At 37.8% G+C, this 25,058-nt stretch overlaps 1 protein-coding gene across 1 annotated transcript in view; it reads right to left on the bottom strand.

Moving 5' to 3' along the window:
- The window catches only part of UST (uronyl 2-sulfotransferase), a 149,234-nt gene that overhangs the window by 59,865 nt on the left and 64,311 nt on the right, over positions 1 to 25,058 (bottom strand). The window contains exon 2 of the mRNA XM_072409035.1: positions 17,550 to 17,593. Coding sequence (XP_072265136.1) covers positions 17,550 to 17,593 — 44 coding nt within the window. The remainder of the gene's footprint in view (positions 1 to 17,549; positions 17,594 to 25,058) is intronic.

Genomic DNA, 25,058 nt, shown 5'->3' with positions numbered 1-25,058 from the left:
TTTGAAAGTAGCAGCATTTATAATCTGATCCCCCTTGTGACATTAGCAGAAGTTAATTCTTGGGTACAATTTATAATTCAAAGTGTAGAACTCTTCTGACACTGCCGCAAGCAATATTTAAAAAAAACTCTGACAGCAACATATGGCCTGTGAGCTCACTGCTACAACTGCTTTAAGACAAAATAGACATTATAAACGTGTAAAAGATTGGTACATTTTATGCAACAAATTAGAAAGTTCTATATAATAATTGTAGCTTTATAATCAAAATATTGTAAGAATGAAAATACCTAATATATAACCATCCATGTAAATATGATTAGAAAGTTCTATATAATAATTGTAGCTTTATAATCAAAATATTGTAAGAATGAAAATACCTAATATATAACCATCCATGTAAATATGAGGTTACTGTGGACATTAGTTCTAATTGGTGTTAGCTGTGACATTTGATGTTATTAATGTTAATGATGAACAAAATTGTACAAATGGTCTATATGCTGTGAGATCAGAAATCTAGGATCTAAATCTGCCACTTTATAATGTATTTGCATTGTCAGAATAAGCTTCATTTATGATGGTAATTTGGAAAAGATGCCATTCAAATGACTTCAGGACTTCCAGTTGCATTGATATGTGTTTTTGATGTGTTTTATTGGCATTTTACATACATTACCATTCACAATAGATTTGGTACCCATAAATGGTTCCAATAAAGCAAGAAGTATATATATTTTTTTAAACACATAGCAGAAAATCACGCCAATTTTATTAGGTCCCTAAATTATACTTGCACACATGTTTTAAACACACAGATTACACAACGAATCTTAAAGAAAATCATAGACACCCTTGTAAAGCATAAATAGAAGTTCTGTTTGACAGAAGCTCCAGAGGACACTGTCTACTAGCAACCAAATACCACTGCACTCCTCTCTACTGCTTTATCTTTCCTGAGGTCTGGGTCACATGAAAAAGAGCCCAGCCTATTGATAACTGGATAGAAGGCCTATGATCATATGACCAGTGGGAGGGTAGTAAGCAGTATACAAAATTAGACAAAAGTCAGTGTAAACTTTAACAGTTAGTGCATACCCTGTGTGTAGAAGATAGAGAGCAAGAATTCCAAGGAGGAGGAGAAATATTAGAAGAATATAATAGTAAAGAAAGGGTAAACTTGGAAGTAAAATATTAAAGATGGGTAGACTAGGGGAATTATTAGTAAGTGAGGGAGGGAGAAAGAACAAAAGTAAAGGGAGGTAGACTTGGGGGGGGGGGGGGTTAATAACAATTTGGAGCAGGGTGTGTATTAGCAAAAGGTGATTAGACTAATAGACATCCTTTGGCTTACCCCTTTGGACTCCCCTTTAAACTCTTTTCTAATAAACATGAGTTTGTTATTAGATTGATATGAGTTTAATATTAGGTTTTAATATACTTCAAGTGTAGTAGCAGCATGTTTATATTGCAGTTGATTTACTAAAGACATTTTGGTTGTTCATTAGCTTTTTTGCATGGAATTGAATATTCTTCATCACATTCATTAAGATAAGTGAATTATCCCATGCAGAGTGATTATTCACTTTGCTAAATGAACAGCCTAAAATCTTAGTGAATCAACTGCTTTGCCTCCACCGGCAGCAGCAGCCACTGGACACCACCAGAGGGAGTAGAAGGGAATACAAGGAATATGTTTTATTTACATAGAAGAAAATAAGTAATTTGTTTTTTGTCGCCCCTTTAGATCCCTCTAGTAGTGGCCAGGAGCAGCTGAAGGATAAGAATGACACAGGAGGTCTCTGTGTTACAAATTCCTGTTTATCAGCAAAACAACTATCCCTGGATGAAGGGGCAAGTATTATTAAAACATTTTATTCTATAAACACTCTCTTTAGAACTGTGGGTGTTTATTCTTTAGGGGATTTAACAGAACTTTGGATAAAAGTAAGCTTCCCGACAGGTGATATGTTTACTGAATAGCACTCGTAGTTCACTTTCCCTTGTTGCCTGAAAATTCTCTTTACAAAGTATGCATCTTCTCTCAAGTTGTTACAATATTAAAATTCATATATACAACTTATATATGCAAACTTTCTGCACACACACAGCACACTTAGTTGAGATGCTAAGAAGATGTTAAATGTAGTGTCATCTATGCAATTATAGACATAAAATTAGCTGTATTATGCACAAAGTTTTACTGTGAATATTTTTTATTTAGATACTGTACCATTTTGAAATATATCTGAAAATATTTTTCAGCAAGTATTTCCTTATAATATAGGTTTTCTTATCCCTTAACCTTTAACTACACCTACGCTAAATTCAAGTTTTAAAATATAACATTTACTTACCAGCTCCCCAGCAGGACTTCTGCCAAGCAGTTGTTTGAAGAAATTCATGGACAACAATCTGACCACAAAAGTAAAAAATGTTCCCCAAAGAAATTGAGTAAGATGAATTATAAATTTTAGTCTCTTAACTAGGAATACCTGGAATGTACCAGAAGGTGTCCTCTGTTTTTCTACAGAGAAGGATGTTGAACAAATAAGTGAACTCTTTGGAAATATCTATACCCTTGCAAAAAAAATTCTCTTTTTATTTTATGTTGGCATTACAGTTTACCTGAATGCATCCCAAGTATGAGATGAGATTGTGAGATATTGCTATCCAGGGACAACTTCGTAATCTTAGAAATCCCATTCTCAATGCTTACACTGGGAAGGCAGAACAGGGACAGAAAGTGAGAAGAAAATCTATGCAGCTGAGACCTGGATAGCTGTGAACTTTGACAGGTTTCTAGTTTTTTTTTTGTTAGGATTAAGGAAAAAAGTTTTAGCATTACCTACACTTTCTTTGCCTTAAACATGGGATTATGTTCCACTTGTAGATAATCATTTGTATGGAATATAGATTTTTGAAAAGTACCAAAATTCTACTGAAGTATGTGCCACAATTGACAAGTATGCTGTGCATGAACTTTGTTTAGAAATTTGACCTTTTTCACAGATTTTAACTGTCATTTGCAGAAGCAGTAATGAAAAAGCACAAATGACAACTACAGAGACATTATAAAAAATGTTTGCATATTCCTGTTGCAGCATATTGGCAGTTCACAAAAATGATTCATGGAGATAACAGGGGACTGTTTTTTGTCAGCAATACTACGTATATTCTATTCAGTTAAACATGTCTGAGAACTGTACAAAACCTAATACAAACATCGCATCTGTAAATGTCATAAAATATCTAGTAACGTAATGAATGTCTATTTTACCACTTTTACACTTTTTAGCATCGGTTGGCAAATCTTTATCTTTCAAGAGTTCAGATGTAAGTGAATGCAAGTTATTGCTGTGTTTGTAATAACATTTACAGTTAGCTCAATCATGCCATACCAATAGGAAGCAATAAATAACTAGGTTGTAAAGCTGCTCCATTTCCTGCACTAGCTAGGAAAGTATGGAAGTATGTACATGTTTATGTAAGAAAGAAAGATACAATTCCCCCAAATTTAAAGTTTACACAGTTTACTAGCAAAGATATATTTGCAACATACTCGAAATATAGAGGACTATTTTTTTGTAATAGGATTACATTATCTTTCTTTTGCAGCTTCTAGCCCATAACGGTTAATTTATTTCGCTCTGGTGCCATTCATTTTTTCTTCTGCAGAGCTTAGTCACTGCATTTACAGATTTATAAACATAATCTGAAATTTCACTAAAGTACTGGCATAAAGCTACCACTCATCTCAGTAACTGATATGTTTAATTCTTGAATATCCTGAGAAGCAGTTCTGATGTGCTCCTTTTATACTGTAAAAAACAGGATCTGCAGGGTCTTCCTACTGTTTCATGTTGTGATTGTTTCCTGTTGTCATAGCCTATGTCTTTCCTTACCTAAAGAATATATATAGCCAATATTTAGGTTTTACTGCTCTATTGGGCTTATGGATATACAAAAAATTAGACACTAAATTGTAAGAATGCAATATTTGGACACTAGGTTGTGACACAGATTAGTGAAAGAAGCTATATTTTTCAATTTCATATTTCTCCATGTTTGGTTTGGTTTCTACTGGTGTTTCTTAGATTCTGCACCTTCCTGAAAGCTAACATCTACTGCTGGCAACTGAAAAACTCCTTGTGGCACAAAAGTTTTGTGTCAGATCAAAGTATTTACACTGATAACTGTTTAGGGGTTAATTACAGGACACAAGAGGATTTTCTGTATTATGAAAGTTTTTAGAGCATGGTAAAGAAATGCTATTAAATCACTGAAAGCAACTGAAAACTAAATTCTAGCTTAACCTTCTGTCTTACACAGTTGTATGGGCTCCCTTCACATTTTAAAACTGCTAAATGAAACCACCCCTTTCTAGCCTTACTGTCTTCACACCACTTTAATTTATTGGATTTCAGTGCTTGTTTCAAAAGCCAAACATCCTATGTAAGCCTTACCACAGCTTCCTGTTTTCAGAAAATTATGCCCAGCACCCTGCCGGCCCCTCCCACCAGCCAAAATCTGCCTGCATCGCATACAGAAGCACAAAGACTTAGTAATTATATCACAAGGTCTAACATAAGGTATATAATGAAAACAAAAAGGGTTTTTTTAACTATTTCATTAGTTTTTTGGGTGAGGATAGAAAGGAGGAACATTTTTTATGAGTTTTTATCTTTATTCATACAACAAATAAGTTGGGGGGGGGGGGGGTCCAAGGTTTTTGGCCAACTCAGAAATATACATGATGACAGCTTCTAGCAGTGTTCCTAACTTTTTCTTCTGAGTAGAAAGGTGTCAATAAGGTTAAACATATTGTCCAATTGTTACTACTTTCCCAAGACAAACTAAAGCTGAAACTATCTACATGCTCCTATATGCCTAAAGTGTAACTAAACACTACATTACACACTTGTCCATGTTGCCCCACAGGGTGCCACTATCTTCATTCATTGTTTCCTTTTTGGGATCCTAAGCTATCTTGATTAGCCAGGCCAGGATAATGTAACTCCTGCGGGCCTGCATTCACTCTAGACTGGAACGTTTGGAGGTAGTCAGATATCCTGGCAAAATTGATGCTGTGCGTGCTTATTTACCAGAAACCTGGAGTGATCAGGCAGCTAAGAGAGAATATTGCAGAAGGGAGATTGCCTTCACTTGTGTTCACTTGTACAACCCAATTATTCCTGTTCAAAGTTACACCTGATACAAGCAACATTATTAGGCTGTGCTTGTTCTTTTTAGACCGTTTTTTATTTGTCAAAAATGTTATTTGTTATGCTGGCTGAAATGCAGCTAAATCTCCCTTACCAGCATGCTTATGTAGCCTATGTAGAGATTCTGTTGGCTAGTTGTCACCAGCAGTAGGATTGCTAGTGTGACATCTACCTAGGTCATAATTGGGCTGTGTGCTATAGAGATTTCCAATCCTAAATTGTAGGTGAACAAATCCTACCTGACATAAATCTAAAAAGAAAACAATCCTTTATTACAAACCATGGTAGTTTTTACTATATGATTGAACCTACTATAAATGTAGAGCAACACTGAAGTTTGCTGCCAGACACACATAGTAGCCACAAGGCTTTAAAGCAAATATTACCCATTATTCCTCTATACTGAATTATCCTAAGAACATCAAAGAACAAGGATTTTGTGAGTAATGGAACAATATTAAATCTATCTAGTGGACCTCATGTTTAAAGATGTGCCAATGAGCCATAAAAAGACTGCAATTGCTTACAAAAATGTACAATCGTGAAAAATGACTTTGTTCCTACCAAGTTTTATTGGCCATGCAGAAAAGGATATTTAAAAAAAAAGTACGGGCCTATTATTAGACTTGGTTAGCAATTGGGTTATAATTGAAAGCACCCTACAAATCACAAATACAGATCTATAAGATACAGGCAGTTTTGGATGACATGGTTTGTACAAATGTAAGAACCAGCCCACTAATTTTGCCTGCTTTTTGTCTTACATTCATGTACATACCAGCAATGCCTTGACGTACTATAAAGTCTTGATTAAATGGGTTCTCTCTACTGGAGATCCAGTGTTTCATTTGCCTTGACCACACCAGTATCCAAAGATCTAGACCAGGCTGCAGTGAATTGGAACAAGTAATGCATGCTATCTGGGTTGGCTGTATTCCATACAAGTAGACTTACAAAGCAAATATTTTTGGAAAAAACTGAATCAAACAGTCAAAACACAAACCTACACTTGAAAATTTGATTTAAGGAAGATCATTAAGACCAGGGGTGCCGACACTTTTTTAGTTTGCAAACTACTTTTTAAATGATCAAGTCAAAATGATCCACCAACAATAAAAATGCTAAACATTGAATGGCAGAACATTGCAGACATTGCACTACAAGACTATAATGACAAGAAAGCTACACCTCACCTCTCATGAGAGAATGACTGCTGCACAAGAAAAAGAACTGCTAATCTGTACAAAGGTATCGCCCAGCACTGCTCACCTCAGACTGCCCTCTCACCCTCTCTGCCTCCCTCCCGACTCCCCACTGGATTTTATAGTTGTCACTGTTCGTGTTTTCTGGCTATTATTGTTCTTTGTTTTATTTCATGAACATTACAAAAAATCATGTTATATAAGACAGGATGGTAAAACATTATTTGTTCTGGGTTTCATTTATACTAGACAATACAACATTATTTTACTTATTATCTACAATTTGATCCTCCTAATGTATTGTAAATAGTAGATGTAAAAATTAGGCAGGGGTTCCCTGAAACATAGCTAGTTTAAGGAAAAGCTCACCAAATTAAAGCTTAATACATTATAAAACAAGTGTGAAATTGTATTTATGTGTGAAACTGTTTATGAGGTATTGTTAAGCAGATGTATACTTACAATATATGAATAATTCGTTTAACTCAAGTATGTGTAAGATCGCCCGTAGCAACGGGGAGTGTTTCAAACAGGAAACAGGGCCAGCAGGTTATCCGTGCTACAAGGGTTTTTTTTTCACTAACACTATTTCCACACAAAAACAGGCAAATTAAAACAAACAGCAAAAATAAAGCCTGGGCACTTGGCCTCTAACTCACTGTTAGATCCCATTACTAACAATCCAGGCCAACCTAGTGCTGTGCAGGACTCTAAGGACCTAACCATACGTCTTTTCCAACAAAGTCTGTGTCTTTACCCACAGTTCACCTTGGACCTCCCCCCTTTAAATTATAATGTGACTTACTGGACACGGTGTATTGAGGATTATATTATTTGTCAGCAGTTTTTTTTTTCATCATAATTACTAATATAATAACCATTATTTTCAGAATTCACAGAATTTAAATTAATTGAGATCCATCTTACATCAATTTGTAAAACTGTTTTGTGCTATTAAATTAATTTTATTTTTAAGACAAGCTGTAAACATATATGCTGTTTTCTATTGAGAAGAGAATTAGATTGGGGGCCCACCAATGAAATCTACTATTATTTAAAAGCTGCCCTAGACTGGGTAACTTTTGGCCTACCAGGGAAAGCAACAGTAATGGAAAAACAGGGAAAGTAAACAGTAACAGTAACAGAGATGCCCATCCTCCAGGGGATAGGAAAGAAGCTGTAAGGTGGTTGGTTGTTCAGATATTACAGCTCTCAGAGTGCCTTATCGGAATTGAGGATTCCAGTGGGACAGTTTAAAACTGGATGTTACATAAATTAATGTAGGATAACATTAGTGCATACATTATAAGTTTTGTTCTCCTATTTCTCAAAATGCTAGTCACCTGGCTTTATCTAGTTCAGCACCAATTTAAAGCAAGCATGAAGCCAGATATGTCAAAACTTCTAATTCTCATTCTTCTACTGATTCAAGGACTGCACAGAAGTCACTTCATGACATGGACATGCATGGTTTCCTTTAGGAACAATATTTGGTGTTTAAAATTATTAGATAACTCCAATGAATAAAAAAAAGGCAGAAGGGGACCTAACAATATCCGAAAATATTGACAAATATAAAATATAAAATGTGATGAAATCCACAATATATATGTTAGAAGTACAAGTGTATCTTTATAGAAAATACAAAAAGGAGATCCAGATTAGGGTCTGCAGTCATAGATGTTGGTTCTCACATGTCAATATATTGGGCAATGATTTACCAATATATATTATTTTAGGTTAGGTATAGTTAGGTTGGTCACAGGTAAATTATTAACCTATAAACATAAACACTAACCTATGCTAATTAGGCAGTAATTACCAAGCCAATGATAGCATAAAGTACTACAACACATATATACTAGATTATATTAATCCAAGACACGCACAACAGTCGACAATAAATGACATCAATAAATTACAAAAAAACAACAATAAATGACATCAGTTCAGGATGGAGTTCATATCAAAGGTTAAATAGGAATAAATCAATGCTCACAAAGAAAACACATGAATCGGAGCCCAATAGGTTAAAAAGTGTTGGGGAGTTGGATGACATTACATGCATTCCATACAGGGAGGAACAATACTTGCTGTACTCTGTCCACTAGGTATTTATTATATACATCATCCATATCACACTGGGGAAACCTGACTGCAAGGAAAAGAGGGATGGAGTCTGCTAGGTCACCATAATATTTGAACACATTACACTGCACTGGGGAGGCCCTGACTGCGAGGGGTGGGCACTGCTAGGTCACCACTGATATACGTTATATGCATTAACCTGGGGGACTTGGCTGCATGATATTGGAATAAAGATGTAGATGTGGTCTTGGGGTCGAGCCAGAGAGGAGTTTAGACAGGCAAGAGCATGCCCAAGTGCACTTTTTCTATTTTTTTTTTTATATAATTTTGATTAAATTTTTAAAACTTCAATACAAAAATACAAAAAAGAAAAACAAACAAAATAGACAAAATAAAATTGTTGAATAATTACAAGGCAGTGTACAAGCACACAAAAACATAACATAATCAAAGAAAAGAACTAACAGGGTTTGCCCAAATATTCCTGACAATATTCATGAAAACAACAGAACCGTACCTCTACACCTGAATTGGTCACCATGTACCAAAAAAAACCTAAATAAACAGGACCCACATTGAGTTCATGTCAAACCGTTCTCAATAATAGAATATTTAAAATGATCATATATTAGCAACTTTTCAGAGTTATCTAATACTTTGTCAATAAAAATATACAAAACTTTTTAAACCTTGTTACTTGTTTATCTTCCAAACTTTCTGCTTCAAATCTTTCTGTATCAAAAACTTTTTTAAGAGCAGTAAGTACATTTTGTACTGTTGGTATTATTGACTGGATCAACTGCCAATATCAGTCGCCTGGCTGCCAGTAAACATATTGTGATCCATTCCTTGTGTTTCAAGTGTACGTCTGGGGGAATCACACACAAACAAACACAGGATAGGGGACAGAGGTATATTTTTGTTTTGTAGTATTAATAATGAAATTTAACACTCCTTCCGGAATTCTATTACAAAAGGACAATTCCATAAAGAATGGGTTACAGTGATACCCCCAACCGTACATTTTTTTTCTATTTTTGAAATGTTGGAGGGTATGAAATTACAGCAACCATGTTTGTAAAATAAATTTATAAGAGTGTAAAAACAGAGCCAAAGGCTTGTGGAGGGGTACCTTGATATATGAATACCAACTTAAAGCAGAAAGGTTTACATATCCTCTTCCTTTCCTTTACCTTCCCTCTCCCTTCTCTCTTACAATTGTTTACTGAACCAGTACTGGACAGGAATAGACATTGTGGCCCACTCATATGCTGCTCAAAGTCAGTATCAAAGCACCCCAGGCATTAGGTATTGCATAAAGCTTTATAATCCTTTGAAAAGTATATGCTAGCATTGATGGCAAGGGGGGGTTGTTAAACACTTCCCTAGCAGCTTTAAACAACTATATAAATGGTGGTCCATCTTTATTCCAGTAATTTGTCTTTAAAAAATATAAACAAATTCAATTGAATGTGATTATTCACTATTAGCTATATCATGAATGAGATAAATAAGCTCATTCCATTTTACTAGAAGCAAACAACTCCACCCTCATTAACTTTACGGAATTCCAGGATCAACAAAATTAGAGGCTTTGACAAAGATTGTATGGATACATTTACTACATGTTGGGCCTGTTGGGAGCAATATAGCACCTTTTACAAACTGAAATCAAGGCTAGGTTCTCCTTCCCAGACATCAAATAACTAACCTTAGATCACTTTCACTCTACTTCCAAATAAATGGTAACCCCCCCCCCATATTTTCCTTCTCATGTTTCTGCCCATTCTGCTCTTAATTCGGTTTTTTTATTTAATGTATGATCAACGCTGTTTTTTTTTTCCTTCTTTCCTTTCTTTTTTTTTAACCTGGTTTACCTTGATTGTAACATCCAAAACTATTGTTATACTGATGTTTGCACTGTTTTTTGCACTTGAAACTTTTTTTACATTTTTGTTTTTCAATATTTTTATTAAGGTTTTTCTCGTAACAAAACAGAATGATACAAAGCAATTACAATAGTATTAGGACATAGAGAATGGTCAATTTAAATGTATACATACATTTGACTCCTTGCTCAGTGCTAGCATTACCCCGACCAAATGGTCCGCCCCTTCCCGGTGCAATATAAGAAAAAAACATCATATTGGGAAACACCCACATATCCGGGAAACTACCACAAACAATAGAAAGCATTGGGTTGAGCATTGCATCGCCGTATCTCGTGTCTTAACCATTCAAACAAACAACAGACATACATAAAGAAAGAAGAGATAAATAAAGTAAAGGAAAGAATAGAGTAGACACAACTAGGGAGGGGGAAAGGGAAGGTAGAGGAAGTTCGAAAGACCAACACAACCAAAGTGTCATGCTCCAAGGTAATTTCCCTTAGATCAATGACTAAGAGCTATTAAAAGAAATCCACGGTTCCCATATGTCATCAAATTTGTCTAAAGAGTTCTTTAGGGTATGGGTAAGTCTATCGTTCACCATGATCCAGTTCAATTTGGTAACAATGGGGTCCAAGGATATCACGGGTGACTTCCATGCTTCAGCCAATGCAATTCTGGATCAGTCTAATCAGTTTCTTTGTGGATTTAGGTAAAATTACCACAAGTTTGTTAAACAGGGCAGCTTCCACAGTGCTACTAATCTCTTGCTGGACAATTTTTGAGATCAAGCTAAATACTTCGTCCCAAAATGTTCTGGCAATCGGACAAGACCACCAGATATGCACCATGGAACCCCTGGACCCACAGCCTCGAAAACATAAAGGAGAGACTGAAGGAAACATTTTTGCTAATCTGGCCGGCGTGAGATACCATCTAAGCGCCACTTTATAGTTAGCTTCCACCACCGCAAAATTTAGGGAGACCTTGGAAAGGGCGTATGTCATGTCCCAACATTCTTCCAATTCCCATGTGACACCCAAATCACACTCCCAGTCTTTCATATATTGCAGTTTACTATCCTGGGCGACTAAAACCGAGTAGATAACAGTAATTTGCCCTTTGGTGGAGGCTATTGAAGAGCATGTGCTTTCGAACGGTGAAGAGCGCATGGGTCTTGGGGCCTCTCTGATTATCTTACTGATAAACGAATTCAATTGTCTATAACGGAAATATTCCGTTGAGGGGATTTCAAATTGAGTGGACAAGTGGTCCCATGTAAGCACTGCCCGAATGTCTATCAAGTCTCTCACCCTTCTAAAGCCTTTAGAGATCCACCAGTTAAATTTACCTGGACTTAGTCCTGGTGGAAAGTCCGGATTATTCCGGAGTGGGGTCAACGGTTTATGATGGGAAGAAAGCTTCGGGTGATGACTAAATTTATCCCATAACTGAATAGAGTGAGACAGAGCCGGGCATTTTACATGGCCTCTTGTGTTTTTCCTGCGCCACATAAGGGAATCTATAGATCCCAGGAAACCATCCTGGTTCTCAATCTCAACCCAATGGGGTCTAGCGCCCTGCAAAGTACTTAATGAGATTTGTGCCACTTGAGCTGCTACATAATATTATTTCAGATGTGGGGCTCCCAACCCCCCCATGCGTTTAGGGGCAAACAATGTATCTTTAATAATTCTGGCCTTCTTCCCCACCCATATAAACTGCATTATTCTAGACTGAAGGAGAGCAATCTCCCTCATGGGGACCTGAATTGGGAGAGTGTGAAACAAATAAAGCAATCTAGGGAGTAGGTTCATTTTAATGGCCGCAATCCGCCCTAGCCACGACGGGGGGGACAAGGACCACCTCCGGATATCCGCGTAGACTTTTTTAAGCAAGGGTACATATTTACATCTATAGAGGCTAGTGTATGCGGGGGTCAGCTGAATACCCAGGTATTGGATGGAATCCTTATGCCAGATAAAATTAAATTTCTCCTGGATCACTGACAGCGTCCTAGTTGGGAGATTTATGTTGAGAGCCTGCGACTTAGTTTTATTAACCCTCAGACCTGAGCACAGTGCAAATTCGTCCAGGAGTTTCATTAGGTTAGGTAAGGTCGTGATTGGGGAGGTGATAAACATTAAGATATCGTCAGCAAAAAGTGCACATTTATGTTCCGTCCGACCACAACTAATACCCTGAATATTAGAATCCGCTCTTAGGGCTATCGCTAAAGGTTCAATTGATAGAGCAAACAAAAGTGGGGAGAGAGGACATCCCTGCCTGGTCCCCCTCTTAATTGGAATAGCTTTAGAAAAGAATCCCCCTAGCGATATTCTCGCCTCCGGGGAGTCATACAAGGCCAGAAGTAGGTTAGTAAAGTGGGTGCCAAAGTCCATTCTAAAGAGAACCTGAAACAAATATCTCCAAGATATGCTGTCAAATGCTTTTTGAAGATCAAGGAAAAGCTGCATGGCCTGGCGTGGGGGGCCCCCATCCCAGCTGGAGTTTACTACTGATATTAGGTCAATAGCCCTTCTAGTTGGATCTGGTGCCTGCCTATGTAGCATAAAGCCCACCTAGTCCGGATGAATATAAGCTCCCAAAAAGGAACCCAAGCGAAGTGACATGATCTTCGTCAAAATTTTTAGGTCACAATTAATCAGGGAGATAGGTCTGTAGTTGGCTACTTCAGAAGCATCCTTCCCTGGCTTAGGAATCACACTAATGAATGCTCTGTTGGCATCGCCCAACAGAGCGTTCCCCTCCCGCAGACAATTAAAATATGCCACCAAGTGCAAAGCAAGTACAGGACTGAACGTCTTGTGGTGCAAATTAGAGAATCCATCCAGACCAGGTGAGCTGCCCACCTTGAGGAAGCCCAGAATCCCACTCAACTCCTCAACTGTAAAAGGTCTTTCCAGAATCGCCTTATGTTTAGGATGTAACTTGGGAAGGTCAAGCTTGTTAAGCTGTATAAACGGCTGTAAAAGTCCTCAAAGGCTCCGAGGATTTTTTCTGGGTTTTGTGATAGCCTACCACCTTTAGTCTTAATTTTAGGGAGAGTATGGGTCCTGGGCTTGGGATTAAGTTTGTTAACCAATAGGCTACCCGGCTTATCTCTCCACTGATAAAATTTATGCGCTGACCAGCGAAGTGATTTTTCCGCTCTAGTAGTTAGAAGCAAATTAAGTTCGGTACGTTTCGCCTCTAGCTGGGCCTTTAACACTAAGTGGGGGGGCTGTCTTGTGTTGCAACTGTAACTTATGATAATCCTGGAGACAGGTATCAATTAGTTTGTTGTGGGCCCTTGCGTGAAGCCCCCATTTTGATCAATTCACCCCTAATGTAAGCTTTGTGAGCCTCCCAAATAATGGCTGGGGATGTAGCACTCGCCACATTAATCTGAAAATAGCCACTTAACAAGGATTCTATTTCCCCTTTGGCTAATGTATCAGAAATAAAGCTCTCATTAAATCTCCAACAAAACCTGGGTTGAGGTCTGCCAAATCCAGTCAAGTATAAAGCCAGGGGATCATGATCCGACCAAGGAGTCGACAAGATCCGGGCCCTAAGTAAGTTGGGGAGCATATGGGACTGGACAAAGCCATGGTCGATACGGGAGTACCGGTCATGGGCTGCCGAGAAATAGGTGTAGTCCCTAACCGATGGGTTCATTTCCCTCCAACTATGAACTAAGTCATATTTTCTCAATAGGAGGGAGAGATTGACTTTTTTTCGGAGGATCCCTATATCTGCTTAGTTTGGATTTATCCAAGATGTCATCCAGGGCCAGGTTAAAGTCTCCTAGCAAGATTAGGGAGCCCCTCACTTTAGGCCAGAGGTGGCCCAGAAGGGCGTGGAAAAATGCCAATTGACCCTCATTGGGAGCATAGAAAGAGACTACCGTAATCAAATGCAGGCCAACATACCCAATCACTATCAAAGACCTGCCCCCTGGATCCCTAAAAACTTCTAAAGGTGCAAAGTTTAAGCTCTTACGAAAGCACAGAAGGACCCCGCACTTCTTTACATCCGAGATGGCGTTATAAAAAATAGGATAATTTTTATGAAGGTATTTTGGGACCGAACTGTTGGAAAAATGTGTAAAGCTAAAATATCAACCTTTAAGGAGTTGTAGTAGTGGAACGCTTTAGATCTTTTGACAGGTGAGTTAAGGCCCTGAACATTATGGGATAACATCGTTAGTTTATTGTGGATCACAGAGGTCACAGATGGATCAGTCGTCATAGTGGTGTAGTACTAGCGGGGCCATATAGGTACTTCCTCTGGGGTCAGGGAGGGAAATTTGGGAACAACAAGAAAACACCAAAGACAAACAGAACAAACAAAGAACAGACAACCAGCGTAGTAAACTTGCATGTAGTATATCCAGGAGGTTCGGGTACTGCCCCGGTCCCCGGGACGAACACTGTCCCGGGCCCCGAGGAGCACCCTCACCCCCCGTGCCTCTAGGAGCTCCAACTAGCTCCATCTCGGCAGGAAGATTCCAACTGGGTCAGATCAAATAACTAGTACCCGAACTAGATTCCCTGTTGGTTGATGGCATGTGTGACCCCCCGGGTCTCACTGCCCCCCCAAAGTCAAACACTGAGGAATATGGTACCCACAACAAAATAGCAGAGCTTTAACACCTCCAACTAAGGGCCCCATATACTTGAGAAGGGCTCGGCAGCCACTAAACATGTGTTACAACAAGGCATTAATCCTGAAAAAAGAAAAATCAAACCAATCTTGACTATAAATAACAATAACTCCCCCAGGCGGGGCCACAGCAGCAGGCGCTAACCTAAAGATCAGCTTGGGGCCTCGATATAACAAGGCCCAGTACAAAATATCAAGGGGACACAAAAAAGGTCAAAATATATATTGTACCAAATCATCCACCAAAATAGTACCCCCATAGATCCACCAGCAATACTTAAAAACAAAAAGTCAGAAAATCCAACAGGAGAGCGTAAATTTTCAAGGTATTTTCTGTGGATGCTTCCCAGCTGTTTTGGCTTTATTCCAAAGTGGATACTGGGACGTGGAAACTTCCCTGCCTGTTATTGGCTGGACATGGAGGAGCTGTTCTCCCTCAGCAAAAGAGGAGAAGGAAAAACTTTTCCCCTGCAATTGGAAAATCAATTTCAACGGAAAGGCCCATCTGTATTTAATCTTGTGGTCAATCAAAACTTGCAACAGAGGTTTAAGGGCCCTCCTACATTGGATAGTGAAGGACGTTATGTCCGAGAAAATTTGTATCAGGTGTCCTTCCATCTCAACCTGGTTCATGCTGCTGGTTACTTTCAGTAGCGCTTCCTTAGTGGTGAAGTAGTGTGGCTTGACAATCACATCCCTGGGTGGGCCATCTTGTCTGGGGGCCACCAAAGCTCTATGTGCCCTATCCAGCAATAAGTGTGACTCTGGCAGATCAGGCAGGAGATTTTGTAATCGCCTCACCACCTCTGCAACATCTTTAACTGATTCAGGGAGGCCCCTGATCCTAAAGGTATTTCTGCGAGATCTATTTTCCAGGTCATCAAGCTTAAGCTGCAGGTCATCGATCTGGTCGTGTAAAACCGAGATCTCCTTGGATTTCTGATTAACATGGGACACAGTTTCATCCACTTTTTTTTCAAAAATATCAATTCCAGTACCCAGGTTCTGCAAGTCTTGTCGCAATTCTGAGGTGATAGTCTCTGTAACCTTTGCCAGCTCAGTCTGCAAGAGGCCAGCCAAGTTTAAGTAAAGCTTATTCTCTGCCTCTGGGAGGTCGGAGGGGGGTGAACAAGCAGGGGGCTCCTGCATTAGCACCCTAAATCTCGAGCCCTTATCATAGGGTAGTGCAGTAGGGCTGGGAGACATAAAAACCTCCCGGGAGTCCGCCATCTTGGATGCCGGCCAGTGTGGTTGAGACCGCGGAATGCGGTCTTTTGCCTTGGTTCCGGATTTCCCCACCATCCTTGGTTTGTGCAGGAGGAAGAACCGAGCCTGCTCAGCCTGTAAGTAGCGTGGCTGCTGATTATTGCTACTAGGGAGGGCCGTTAAAGGATCCGGGGAGCGCTGAGCCGTCTAAGACACAACTAGCATGGACGGCGGCGCATGCGCACTCTCTTTTTTACATTTTTGTATGGATCTTTCTTGATGTACAAAATATATGTTATATTTTTCTATGCTTTTCTTATTAAAAATATATTGAACCATACAATATTTGTGCCACTCTGCTAATACATATAGAGTTACATATTTAACACTAAGTATATAGTTATATATAACAATTATATTGGCACATTGTCAAGAATGCAACATTCAATACCATGCATAATTTAGCCCTTTAACAAGCTCTGACTACAAGGCATGTCTTATTAAATAAGTGTACTAATGTCCCAGCCATTATAGTATGCCCTGTTATGAGAACGGCAGACAGCTTACAGTGAATGGTGAGGGAAGAAAGAACCTCCTGTATGCCCAGAAAGAGTAAAGAAGGAGAAAGTAAGATGCACAGAAAATGCATAGTGCTTTGTATATACTCCCTTGGCAAAACTGTCTGAATAGTATAAGCAGGGAAGGGGAATAACTTTTCTAGGTCAAAGAGTAATGGTGTCTATTTGAGCTTAAACTGTTGAGTTCTCTAAAATGTAAGCTTTTTAATGGGGCAGCTCAGAATAAATAGGTAAAAATGTAAAAGGGAGTTACCTGCTGGCTGTTAAAATAGTCCTGAACATAATAAATACTAATAAAAAAAAATGTCAGCAACTTTATATCAACAATATACATGGATTGCTGATCAACTCAAGAACTTACATTACCAATGTTATCTTTTTTCTGTATCTCTGCTTTATGCTTATCTCCCTTGAATTGACTCCACATTTTACTTTATTTGTTGTTGTTATTCAGATTTTTTTGTTTATGTTTAAGAAAATTATTTAATAAAAACACAATTTCACAAAAAAAATGTCAGCAACATATTACATTCAGGAACCATTAAAATCCCTAAAAAAGGGTCAATATTTATTGTTTAATTCACATTTAAAAGAGCAAATTTATTGCCAGAATGATAATAGCACTAAACATTAAACTTGGAATAGGCCGTCTAGGTCTGAAGAAGACCAAAATTTATAGATTGGAACTATTACCTTTGGGGTGGGAGGGCCATGATCATCCAAAAATGTTGAATTACCTGAAATGTAAAAGAAAATACAACTTAGTTTAAAATTCTCAGACGTACCTGACCATAAGACGCACCCAGGTTTTAGAGGAGGAAAACAAGAAACACTATTCTGAACCAAATTGTATAAAGAAATACTTATTAAAATATATACTTTAATATTTGGGGATTATTTGTTCCATACATTGCTAAATACGAGAGAGAGAGAGAGCGAGAGTGAGAGAGGGAGAGAGAGCGAGAGAGAGAGAGAGAGAGAGATTGCATGACAGAACATTGCACAGAGAGACATTGCATGGCAGAACATTGCACAGAGAGACATTGCATGGCAAAACATTGCACAGAGAGACATTGCATGGCAGAACATTGCACAGAGAGAGACATTGCATGGCAGGACATTGCACACAGAGAGAGATTGCATGGCAGAAAATTGCACAGGGAGACATTGCATGGCAGAACATTGCACAGAGAGAGAGATTGCATGGCAGAACATTGCACAGAGAAACATTTCATGGCAGAACATTGCACAGAGAGAGACATTGCATGGCAGAACATTGCACAGACACTGCTCTACAAGACTATAGTGACAGGAAAGCTGCAGCTCACCTGCATGACTTGCTAAACAAAAAAAAACTGCTAACCAGCACTGCTCACCTCACACTGCCCTCCTCCTGCTCTCTCTGACTCCTTCCCCACTCTCCACTGTGACAGGAGCCTTCTCACACAGAAACACATCCCCAGCATCCCTCTAGAAGTGAGCTGCTGATAAACACAGGGAGGGGGAGGGCAGGGCTCTGTGATAGGTAGGATAAGGTAGGGGTGGACTGCTTTATGTTTTTTGTAATCCGGACAGGGGAGGCAGCAGAATGGAGGGGGCCATGCTGCAGGGGGGGGGGGGTGCCAGGCTAGACTGAACTGCAGCGGTCTCCTGGGGCCCCCCTTGGAAGCGTGGGAGGGTATTCGGACCATAAGACGCATCCCCATCGTCCCCCACTTTTGGGGGGAAAAATGCGTCTTATGGTCCGAAAAATACGGTATATCAAATAAAAAATATTTTAGCAACAGATCACCATCTACTTGTTCTAAAGTTGTGTACAGACATCAAATTTTCATCCCTAGAACTGTTCAGTTCTATATAGAAAAGGGAAGAGGCACCCAGAGTACCTCACTGTGTCCTCCGCCATAGGACATAACAGTGGTCATAAAGGTAGGTCATTCAGCGATCCATTACAGAAGTATGCTAAAAGAAGTCGGGATACCAGTGTACATACTCCAAATTTTATTTAGTATGTGTATGTGGGTTTGAACAAGGATCATTGTGTTAAGGATAAAAGCTTTCACATCGTAGAGGCTGAGGCAAAAAATCAGAACAGGGTGGAAGGGAAATCAGATGAGTGTTTTCTGTTCTCAGGTTTAGGTAGTGAGTTGTTCATGTTTAAGGTGGATTAAGCAGGGAATGCTCAAGTGCAAAATTTACTTTAGATCTGCAAAGTATTAATGACATGCTTAAAGATAAAATATTGTTAATCATGTGAGATCCAAATGGAGAACAGAAGTCGAGTTACCATCCACAGTGGCCAGTCTACTTTAATAATTTTTATTAATAAAGAATCTGATTAATCACAACAGACTACTCTGATGTTCTTTTTTTTCTCTAGCTTTATCAATTTATTTGGATCATGCACCTCACATTTTGAGTGGATTTTGCCCTGCCTACGCCTTTGTCAATATCACAATTTATCTCTAATTACTTCTTTGTTTGATCATTTAACCTAAAGGTAACACTTGCATTTACTAACACAATAGAGTTGATTTGCTGGAGGAGTTTAGGTTGTTTATTTAGTTATTATAAATTACAAAGTTAATACATTGCTCTTCATAGATTAATTCAATTCAAGATTTTTGCTTGCACATCATTTTATTGGTTGAACTTCAGCCACTAAAGCTATGTACACACGCACAATAATTATAAACAAAAATAGTAACAAAAAAAATATATATATATTTTTTTAAATGTATTTAATTTATTTTGTTTTACATGATTTTGTGTTTCAAGCTTTAATATACTCATACTATTATATTATACTGTAAAATACATTTTCATGAAAAACAATGTAGTGCTTTTAGACATATAAATCCAGACAGAAATGGACCGCCCAGGAGGATAAAGAGTTACAAGAGCTTGCAGAAGAGCTGTCTCAGCTGTGTTCAGCAAAAGATTTCTTCTGTCATGCAAACCGCCCCCTCCCCCCTCCAAGCCTCTGTCCTGCACACAAGGGAGCAGAAAAGCCCTGTTCAGGTCTTGGGAGTCGTCCGTATGCTGGATGTCCTTAACCCGGGGACTGCCTGTATATCTTAGGGCCTTTCTGCAAACAGGCAACTATCTATAATACATTGTCCCCCCTATGCAGCAAATAATTGTTCAATAAAAAAATAATGAATTTAACGTGTAAAATTTTCAGATCTGAGATTTAAACTTTGGCAAAAATATTTAAAAACTTTTTTTTCCACAAATTCTAATCAGTGTTCTAAGTTGAAGGAGTATTTCATAAAACTGTACCTCTTTTAACATATAGCTAGGAATGTAGTCCAATATACATTTTTTTACCACATTCTTGTAATATTTCAATGTTTTTGCAAATTTCTTTGAATTTTTGGTGTTCAATCCATCTGTATGAACACATCATCTCATCTGTTGATTTACTGAAGTAATTAGGCAATTTAAAAGCTTTTTATCACGTCACCCACACGGAATGTTCTATTTTGAACTCTGAAAGGGTACTTAATAAACTGAAGCAAAATATTTATAAAGTACTAGCTGGTAATCACTGTGGTCCCATCTACGTAAGAAGCCCAACATTAAAAAAAACATTTGACACTGTGTACTAGAGCATTTTTTGAAGGGATCATTCAGAATATGTGGAATATAGAGGGGTGCTGTTTGAGAGTAGCATATACAAGAATCCTGCTAAACAGACATGTCTAAAGACTAGGTAAGTCAGCCACAAAGCAAGCTTAGCTTTAATATTGGTCTGTTGGAATAAAAAATCCTCCCCCCCCCCCCTTTTTTTTTAAACAAAAACTATTTTTTTTGGGTAATATTTAAAAACTTCCACAGTATAAAAAAAAAGGAAAAAAAACAGAATAGTGATAATATAATGTACACTTCTAGGTGAAGAAAGACTTCTGGTTGTTATATTGTGGTACACCAAACCTTAGATGGGCATTCAGAACAGGGGTGTAAGGGATGCAAACTTTTCTATGCAAGTTAGTGCCTCAGAATCTTTTGAAGCTATTGAACCAACAGAAAAAACAAACATTTAGTTTTTTGTTTTTTTTAGAAGGAGAAGAAGGTCAAAAATTGCAGCAACCACATAAAACAACAATCTACATGGTAAATATATCACTGGTAAATAGATCATGGCTGAACATGTAAGCATTGCACACTTGCATTGTTTCCCGAAAAGCATTAGCAGTGAACTGAAAGTTTTTATTTCAGGTGAAGCCTAAAAATGTAAATTCCCTAACAGCCTTGGTAAAAGTATTGTAGAAAGTTTCTCTTTCCCAGAGTCTGTTAGCTGCACCCTATTTAATTGAAAAAAAAAACAACGGATTACAAGGGTTATTTTTTATGTTAAACATTCGAATTGGGCTGACTCTGCTCACATTTGTGTTTGTAAATGCACTTATACACAATAAACATGAAATGCCATTAGATAAAGAAAAAATGTACACCTATTGAAATTCATGTCACTTGGGGCTTGATTTATGAAAGCTCTCCAATACTGAAGAAGATAGACTATCATGGGAGAACCTTTAGCAACGTTGTGGATATGTAGGTGCCTTGCAATGCATGTGTTATTATAATGTTCTCACATTCACCTGCTTTTTAACCTGGACGGCTAGATATTTTATTGTTCAATAAAGTGCTATAATTTGAGAGTTGAATGATAGGAAACAGGGCTCAAATGACTAAGCATCTGACTCAATCTCTATTTGAGAGGAAACTCCACATTTGCCAGTCTGGTGTGGGATCTGATTAGGTACCACAAGTGATTGATTTTAGGGGTAACAGTAGAACTGGCAGAAAACACAATCAGCCTGATTTAATAAAGCTCTCCAAGTCTGGAGAGGATACATTTTCATCAATGAAGCTGGGCGATCCAAGAAACCTGGAATAGATCTGGTCGAGGATTCAAAACATTTGGTAGCAAATGATTTTAAGAAATCCATTCCAGGTTTGCCAGATTACCTAGCTTCACTAATAAAAGGGTATCTTCTCCAGCCTTGGAGAGCTTTTATAAATCAGGGCCAATGTGGTGTTGGGATTTTAGCAGTTACCTTTTCCAAGCAATCACTTCATAGCATTGGCTATATTGGCTAAACACTAAACCCAAGTATGTATGATATAGTAGTTTATATGATATAAATGTATATAAAATGTAAAGGCATTGAGGCTCTAATGACTCTAACACAACCAGTAGTTATTCTCCCATGACAGAAAAGCACTTGATCCAGTCTTTACCTTTTCATATACACAAAAGGCAAAATATATTGTATTACTTGATCTAAAGTAACACATTTGATAGCGAGTAGCCCATTGCACCATTCACAAGGTATGACAACTACACAGATAAGGAAAATATTACATAGTACATAGTAGGTTAGGTTGAAAAAAGACATGAGTGCATCAAGTTCAACCAATAGGGAAATAAACATTTCCAGATATAAAACCCTATAAGACAAATTTGGTTCAGAGGAAGGCAAAAAAAAAATCCTTTCTGATTCCATGAGGCAATCATATGTTCCCTGGATCAACAGTCTCTGGTATCTTTACTTTAAATCCTTATTACCCAGCTATATTCTGTGCTTCTAGAAAAGCATTCTTATAGTAGTTGCTCAAACTACTTCCTGAGGAAGTTTCCTCGTTCCGATTCCACATTTTCAGAGACCTTACAGTGAAGAACCCCTTCCTTATCCGGAGCTTAAACTTCTTTTCCTCCGGACGCAAAGCGTGCCCCCTTGTTCCCAAAGCTGAGCTCCTCCATTCCTTTTATTAATTGAATTGCTCTTCTCTGCACTCTCTCCAATTCCACAATGACCTTTTTGTGAACTGGTGCCCAAAACTGGACTGCATATTCCAGATGTGGTCTACCAGAACCCCCAGATCCTTTTCCATTTCTGACTCCCCCAAGTGTATTCCCCCTAGACAGTATGAAGCATGCAAGTTGTTAGCTCCCAAGTGCATAATTCTACATTTATCTATATTACCCCTCCAGCGGTAACCCCCTCAGTGACGGGGTAGAAAAAAGGAGATGGAAGCGGTAACACCGAGTCACACTTGGGGTAGGTAAACTCTACAGAAAATATTAGTAAATCGAGTCTTACCTGATCCACTGGCGTCCCGCGTCGTCCTTCGTGTACGTGCTGACGTTCCTTTCGGGATGGGGTGGGAAATTCAAATTCATTTGTATTGAATTCAATACAAAATAACTGTATTGAATGCAATACAGTGGATTTAAAAGTCTAAAAGCTGTACATTGTCCTTTATGAACATTTATTTTACAGTATATTATAATAGTAAAAGTATATTATTTATTTTTAAAAAAATTTAATTTTTTTTCGTTTTTTAAATGTATTTAATTTATTATTTTGAGACTTCCAAACTTTTTTACATTGTACATCGTACATTGTCATTCATGAACATTTATTTTACAGTATATTATAATAGTATAAGTATATAAATTTATTTATTTAAATTTAAAAATTAAAAATAAAAATAATTTTTTTTTACATTAATTTAACTTAATATTTTGACATGATTTTGTGTTTCAAACTTTTTTAAACTCTATATACTCTAATACTATTATATTATACTGTAAAGTAAATTTTCATGAAATATAATGTACCGCTTTTAGACATATAAAACCGGATAGAAATTAACCGCCCAAGAGGTAAATGTCATTTGCCACTTAACTGTCCAATCAAACAGTACATCCAAGTCTACTTGAAGATTATAGACATCCTGTATGGACCTAATTCCATTACATAGCTTGGTGTCATCATTTACAAACACAGAAATGGTACTTTTGATCTAATTAGATCATTTAGAGTATGAATCATTAATTACAACTTTCTGGAAGCGGTCTTTTAGCCAGTTCTCTATACATTTACTGTTTGACTTTTCTAAACCTAATGACCCTAACTTGCATATTAAGCGTCTGTGGGATATGATGTCAAATGCTTTAGCAAAGTCCAAGTACACCATATCAACTGCTACTCCACTGTCTACCTGTTTACTTACTTCCTCATAAAAAGAGAGTAAATTGGTTTGACAACTTCAGTCTTTCTTAAAGCCATGTTGACTATCACTAACCAGTCTGTAGTTGCCTGGAAATGATTTTGCTCTCTTTTTGAAGATAGGAACCACATTGGCCTTACGCCATCCATCGGTACCATGCCACTGACTAAAGAGTTTCAAAAAATTAGAAATAATGGCTTTGAAATAACCGAGCACAGCTCTTTGAGGACACGTGGATGAAATCCATCAGGTCCTGGTGCTTTGTCAACCTTAACTTTGCCCAACTGTTTCTCGCTCATATCAATTTTGAGCCATTGTGACTCATTTAAGGAATTGACATCGCTATTATGAATTTGGACTTGAGCTCCGACATTTTCCTTTGTGTACACCAAGCTAAAAAAAAGTGTTTAGTAAATCTGCCTTTCCTGTATCCCACGAACCCAGAGACATACTTTAAGGGGCCTACATGTTTAGATCTGAACTTTTTGCTTGTAATATATAAAACAATTTGGGGGTTTGCCTTACTTTCCTTTGCAATCTGTCTTTCATTTTTAAGTTTTGCACATTTTATCTCCTTTATTCATATTTTGTTATATTCTTTATAGTTTTCAAACAATGAAGGCGATCCTTCCTTATATTTTTGGAATGCCCTTTTCTTGTTCCTTGTGTCTTTTTAACATCAGCTGTGAGCCACATAGGTTTTAATTTTAGCCTCTTAAACTTATTACCCATTGGAATATATTTTTCAGTTTATTTTTGTAGAACAGACTTGAAACATTCCCATTTCTATGCTGTGTTCTTTGAGGTCTCCCATATTTATATATATATATATATATATATATATATATATATGTATATACATATTGTAACAACAGGGCTCCCTTGGGGACTCCCAGGTTGTCATATTCTGGTGAACAATCTCTCAAAGTTTTGGCACGAAGATCTTCTTAGCTGCAGCAACTTCAAACTATGCCCCATTCTTTGCCCCAGTTTATTTGCCCATGAAGCTTTGTAAAAGCTAACATGCTTACTTCCCTCTCCTGGGAACACATACAGTTAGGTCCATAAATATTTGGACAGAGACAACTTTTTTCTAATTTTGGTTCTGTACATTGCCACAAATAATTTTAAATGAATCAATGAATGCAGTTGAACTGCAGACTTTAAGCTTTATTTCAG

Source organism: Pyxicephalus adspersus, chromosome 4 (genome assembly GCF_032062135.1).
Source record: "Pyxicephalus adspersus chromosome 4, UCB_Pads_2.0, whole genome shotgun sequence".
Lineage (NCBI taxonomy): Eukaryota > Metazoa > Chordata > Amphibia > Anura > Pyxicephalidae > Pyxicephalus > Pyxicephalus adspersus.
This window is presented reverse-complemented; position numbering and strand designations above follow the sequence as displayed.